This window comes from Mesoplodon mirus (assembly GCF_964341445.2).
Source record: "Mesoplodon mirus genome assembly, chromosome: 2".
NCBI classification, from domain to species: Eukaryota; Metazoa; Chordata; class Mammalia; order Artiodactyla; family Ziphiidae; genus Mesoplodon; species Mesoplodon mirus.
The window spans coordinates 61,688,047-61,693,844 of NC_138977.1; the positions used below are offsets into that span (position 1 = coordinate 61,688,047).

The 5,798-nt window shown below is 44.0% G+C and overlaps 1 protein-coding gene across 2 annotated transcripts in view; it reads left to right on the plus strand.

Moving 5' to 3' along the window:
• The window catches only part of VCL (vinculin), a 92,220-nt gene extending 88,229 nt beyond the window's left edge, over positions 1-3,991 (plus strand). For both annotated transcript variants that reach the window (XM_082639713.1, XM_082639714.1), the window contains one exon: positions 1,895-3,991. In XM_082639713.1, coding sequence (XP_082495839.1) covers positions 1,895-2,041 — 147 coding nt within the window. In that variant the 3' untranslated portion in view covers positions 2,042-3,991. The remainder of the gene's footprint in view (positions 1-1,894) is intronic.
• The last annotated feature ends 1,807 nt before the right edge of the window (positions 3,992-5,798 follow it).

Sequence of the window (5,798 nt, forward strand, 5' to 3'; positions counted from 1 at the left end):
CTGGGTGATAAGTACCTCAGGGAGGATGAATAGTGTAGGCTTTTCAGGGGCATGAGGTGGTTAGGCCTGTGCTGAGGCTGAAATGACATCTCAAACGAGGTGCTTCTCTTTTGGTTTCTTTGACAGAGAATGAAATAAAGATGGTGGGAGTGTTTGCTTAAGTGTTTCTTGTATGTATCTTGGCAGTCACAGTTTTTTCTCTCCCTGCCTCCTGGAAACGTGGCTCAGGCCTTCTCAGAAATCCCTCATTTGAGCACCTCTTCCTCTCCTTATTTCCTCTCTAGTAGGCTCTGCTATGAGCCAGACTTAACAATTTCTTCTTATGGAAGGTAGCACATCTTTTGTTGAACTGCTCAGAGAAGGCTCATCATGTAATGGGATATGTATGTGGCACTGTATTACATACTACGTAGGGGAGTTAACGAAATACACACAATCCCTCTCCTTGTCCGGGCCAGGAGATAGAGGTTAGGAGCACTTTAGAGGAACAGGGAGGCTACTTCTCTTGGTGTCAGTAGTGCTCCCTTAACTACCATGTTTTAATTCAACAGCTCTCACCATAACCCTCTCTTCTCCCAAACCATGGGAACTGGATTTTAACCTTAAACTTCCATGTATTCTAGGCAGGGTTTGGGCACTAGGCTATTTCCTGTCATGTGATCTCTCCTGCCCCAAGAAAAGGAAATAGAAAAAACAGGGAAGAAAGGGTAAGACTCAGAGTTTCCGATCTTATCATTTAATCAATTAGCCAACAAAAATGTATCTTGGGAGTATCTACTATGTTCCATTAAATATTCCAGTTAAAAAAAAGAAAGAAACTGACAGTGTGGTAGAATGGAAGATGGGATTGCAAGTCAGAAGTTTTGAGGCTCATCCTGACTGTTGTGTGAGTTGGGCTGGCAAGTCTCCGAATCACGCTGGGCCTCAGCCTCTTTGCTGACCAAGCGAAAAGATAAACTGATTGGGAACTCTAGTCCATAGTTATGCCTCTCAGAGCCCATGAACCCTCTGAAATTGCATGTACAAATTTTGTGCACGTGAGCAATTTTTTCTGGGGAGAATCCACAGCCTTCATTAAACCCTCAAAGGGTCTGTAGCTCAAAAATATTTAAGAATTTAAAAAAAAAAGAATTACTGAGTTAATGGATTAATAAGTTAGTTACTAGTGTGATCTCAGTCCTGTATTTTGTATGTTTACAAGATTTACTTATTTAGATTTTCATGGATTTATAAGGTGGTTGGTTTACTTGGTTTTTCATGTGTTAATTAAATGTTTATGAAATGCCTCATGTGACAGGCACTGACGTAACACTGGGGTACAGCAGAGAACAAAATTGACAAAAATTGCTGCCCTCATGGAACTTAAATTTTAGATAAAATTAGATAAAACATCAGATAAACAACCTAGGTAAAACATATAGTACATCAATTAGTGATGGTAAGTTCTGTAGAGAAAAGTGAAGAACGAATTGGTGGATGAGGCATGCTGGGAGTTGGGAAGGTGGTTTGTGATTTAAAATAAGGTGAGCAGGAAAAGCCTCAGCAAGGTGACAACTGGGCAAGGATCTGAAGGAGGTGAGAGGTGAGCCATGGGATACCTGAAGGAAGAGCATTCTAGGTAGAGGGGACTGCAGGAGCCCGAGGTAGGGGCTTGTTTGAACACCAGGAAAGGAGTATACACTAGAAGCCACCTTAGGGTACAGGATAAAATCAGTGATGGTCCAGTTTTGGGTTCTTTTTGGTGATCCAGCTATAAACCACCAGTGATGTGACAAATACAAGGGATGCCAGGTACAGGTAGGGTAAACTGCATTCCATTCCTGGCTTAAGCCTGTTTCAGAGGCAGGGCTCCATCAGCGACTGTGAGTAATGGAGAGCTCCTGTTTCCTTACAGGCCACAGAGATGCTGGTTCACAATGCCCAGAACCTCATGCAGTCTGTGAAGGAGACTGTTCGAGAAGCAGAAGCAGCTTCAATCAAAATTCGAACAGATGCCGGATTTACACTGCGCTGGGTTAGAAAGACTCCCTGGTACCAGTAGACACCTGGTTGAACCTGGCTAACACAGAAGCCCCTGCTGAACAGAATGAAAATGATCGGAGTCCCAGGAGCCACCCAAGATTACTGGGGTGTTGAAAGCCACATCTTGGCCTGACATAACAGAAAGGAATGGGGCCTCTTCACATTAGAAAACACATACTCTTGTCATGGACACTTTGAAATATGTCTCCTTATAAAGCCTGTATTCTCGAACACGGCTTTACTTGTGCACACTCTGTCCCAGTAGGCAGACGGGGTTTCTAGCCCATGGACTTCACATAAGCTCAGAATCCAAGAGTGAACACTAGCCAGACATCCTGTTCTGCACTTGTTCCCTAAAGGACAGTTCCCTTTCTGCCCCCGTCCCCCCATTCTTTCCGCCAGGCTCCCAAGACCCAGGGCCCAGGCAAGTCAGTTAAGGAAATCACTGTGCCTCCAAAATTTTTTTGGGCTTTCCATGTTGCTGCTGACCCTGCCTGACTTCCCTGGCTGTGCTACCTTGGTCCTTTTCAGGAGTGAGCTTCGCTGTTGCAGGGGAAGGTGGCCTCTGGGGAGCCCCAGCATGTGGGGCCTGGATTCACTTCCTGCCCTTCCCCAATTTAGTCCTTCTAGTTTCCCACAGTACAAAACCAAATTTCACTTTGTCAGGAGGAAATCACCAAATCATGTGATTCTGTCTTTACCTCGCTCCAGAGCAATGTCTGTGCTAGGGAGACCTTCCGTCCCATATCCTGCCTCGGCCTGCCAAGGTAGCCATCCCAAGAACACACTGTGTGTCCTGGTGCTCTCTGCCACTGGAGAGGCAGAGTGGCCGGGGAGTGGCCCTGCCCATCCTCCCAGCAGGGCCACTCCCAGGCACTCCACGCTTTGTCACTGCCTGCAGAGATCTATGCTGAGGCCTTATCATTCATTCTTAGCTCTTATTGTTCTTTCTGAGCTGAAATGCTGCATTTAATTTTTAACCAAATCATGTCTCCTGTCCTGGCTTTTGTATTCTTCCCACACCCTTCCTAAACAAGGTTTTAAAGATATATGTTCTATAATTTTGAAAGATTGTTTTTATCCTTTTGAAATTCAGTCCTAAGAATTGGTGCTTGTCCCCAGGAGTGTCTAATGGAAAGGCAGTCCTGTCTGAAGGACACTTCCTACCTAAGGGAGATGGTACTTGCAGACTGGAATTCTGGCACTGCTGGGGATGAATCGATGGGAAATAGTCCTCAGTGATTCCTACCTCCCTCAGCCAACAACAGCCAAGCCCCTTGCATCCTACCCTCCCTCCCTAAGTACAGTTGTTCAAAAGAGTAATGGGTATAATATTTAATTATCACCATAGTAAGTTTCCTATTAGCAAAGTGAGAGAAGGCAATTTTTCCTTTCTTGTACTTAGCACTGCTGTCTAAGCATTCCCCGGCACATGAAAATATATTTCTTCCCAAAGCCAGAACTGGATGAGTAAAGGAGTAAGAACCCTTGACTCAATGTCCTCCCCACCTCCAGTGTGTGTTAGACCCTAACATCAAATGTGTAAAACTTGTCTTAAGTTGGTACTGTACACTCAGGCTTCCTGTTTTAACTGATGATTATTTTCAAGGCCCTCAGCATCCTTGTATAGTTGCTTACCTGATATAATGCAATATTAATGCCTTTAAAGCATGAATCTATGCCAAAGATCACCTTTTGTTTTACTAAAGACTACTTAGAGGAAGTAAGAAAAATCATGTTTGCTCTCCAAGTTCTTCCAGTGTTTTGAGACACTGGCTTACACTTTATGCCAATGTGCTTTTCTCTAATATCAGTGCTCAAGACACAGTGAAGCAAATTAAAAAAAAAAAAAAATCCCTGAATGCTGATTAGACATCACTAAAAAACTACATTTATAAGCTAGGATTTGTTATATGCAAATATTTTCTGCCTTTCTGTTTAAAACAATAAAGTACATTTATATAAATAATGCTTTAAATGATGGGTATGTTATTTCAGCAAGAGCTTTTAGATCAGGTTTCTCCTTTGTTTTGAAGAATTGCCAGTGAAGCTAATCCTCAAAATGTGGAAACTAAAGGTTTTTCTTTAGTCCAAATATTGTACTGGAAGAAGTAGAAACCAGCGGTAATATATTTACTTAACAAGTTCTTTGTAATAAAGGACAACATTGGGGATTATAAACTAGAAGGAGCAGAAGTGACAAAAGGTTAACAGTAAGAGGAAAGCAGCCAGATGATAGGGATCATCCCCTGGTTGAAGCAGTCCATCTTACAAGATTCTGGCTGTATGTGGAGGCCATCACTATCCCCTAAGCTAAAGCTATTACATGTGCAGGAATATTACGGTCTATATTTAATATTCTAAAGCCCAATACAGAACAACGGGGTTGTCAGGGATCCACCAGAGTTATGAGTTATGAGTTTTGGGCACATATTCCTCTTCTTTTTTTTTTTTTTTTTTTTTTTTTTTTTTTGCGGTATGCGGGCCTCTCACTGTTGTGGCCTCTCCCGTTGCGGAGCACAGGCTCCGGACGCGCAGGCCCAGCGGCCATGGCTCACGGGCCCAGCCGCTCCGCGGCATATGGGATCCTCCCAGACCGGGGCACGAACCCGTATCCCCTGCATCGGCAGGCGGACTCCCAACCACTGCGCCACCAGGGAGGCCCTCTCTTCTTTTTTTTTTTTTTATAAATTTATTTACTTATTTATTTTTGGCCGCATTGGGTCTTTGTTGCTGCACGCAGGCTTTCTCTAGTTACGGTGAGCGGGGGCCACTCTTCGTTGCGGTGCGCGGGCTTCTCATTGCTGTGGCTTCTCTTGTTGCAGAGCACAGGCTCCAGACACGCAGGCTCAATAGTTGTGGCTCACGGGCCCAGTTGCTCTGCGGCATGTGGGACCCTCCCGGACCAGGGCTCGAACCCGTGTCCCCTGCATCGGCAGGCAGATTCTCAACCACTGCACCACCAGGGAAGCCCCATATTCCTCTTCTTGCTTGAGGAAGCTCTAAGAGTAGGAACAGGTTCTTGAAGTGGAGCTGGGACATCAGTATTTTTGCCTTATTTTCTAGATCTGAAAGTGGTAAATATCACTAAAGGGGGATAGTACTGCTGACTACATTTATCACTGCTTTAACTTAGAAAAGTTGCTGACTAGGGAGGCAGATTCCAGCTGTCTGAGTTAAAGGGAACTGTCCAGAGGTACTGAATTAGCTCAGCAATATCTGAAAACAGTATTCATGGTCTCATTTTTTCTATTTACCGTATGTTCACTGGTGCTGCCTTCCTGCTGCATTATAGTTTTTCGCAAGTCAGATGACTCTAAGGACACCAGGACCAGTATTTTCCAAGGTTCTTCTATAGCAGCACTTATGAACCCATCACATGAACTCCCTTTGAATAAAATGATGGTGACTCCTTTATGCAGAAAATGAGCTTTTGGGTTATACTCCTTTAAGAATTTAGAAAATGAGGCTATTCTGGAATTCTCTGCTTGAAAAATATTTCAATACTACTAAGAATTCATGGATCTTTGTTATTAGTAGGCGGTGGTAGGGAGAGTAGTTTTGATCACTTATTGTTCAGTCTGTGGCTAAAAGGGTGATGGTTAGAGAAAGTATATAAGGCTGAGGTCAAGAGAGGAGCACTTGGAAGTGCTCTGCAGCAACCCTCACACCTTGTGTGATGATGCAGAGTAAAATGTGACCGTGTTCAGCCTGCCCGAACACTGAGGCATGCCCAGCTGAGAATGCTCAATTAACAGTCAAGCTAAAAAATCAAC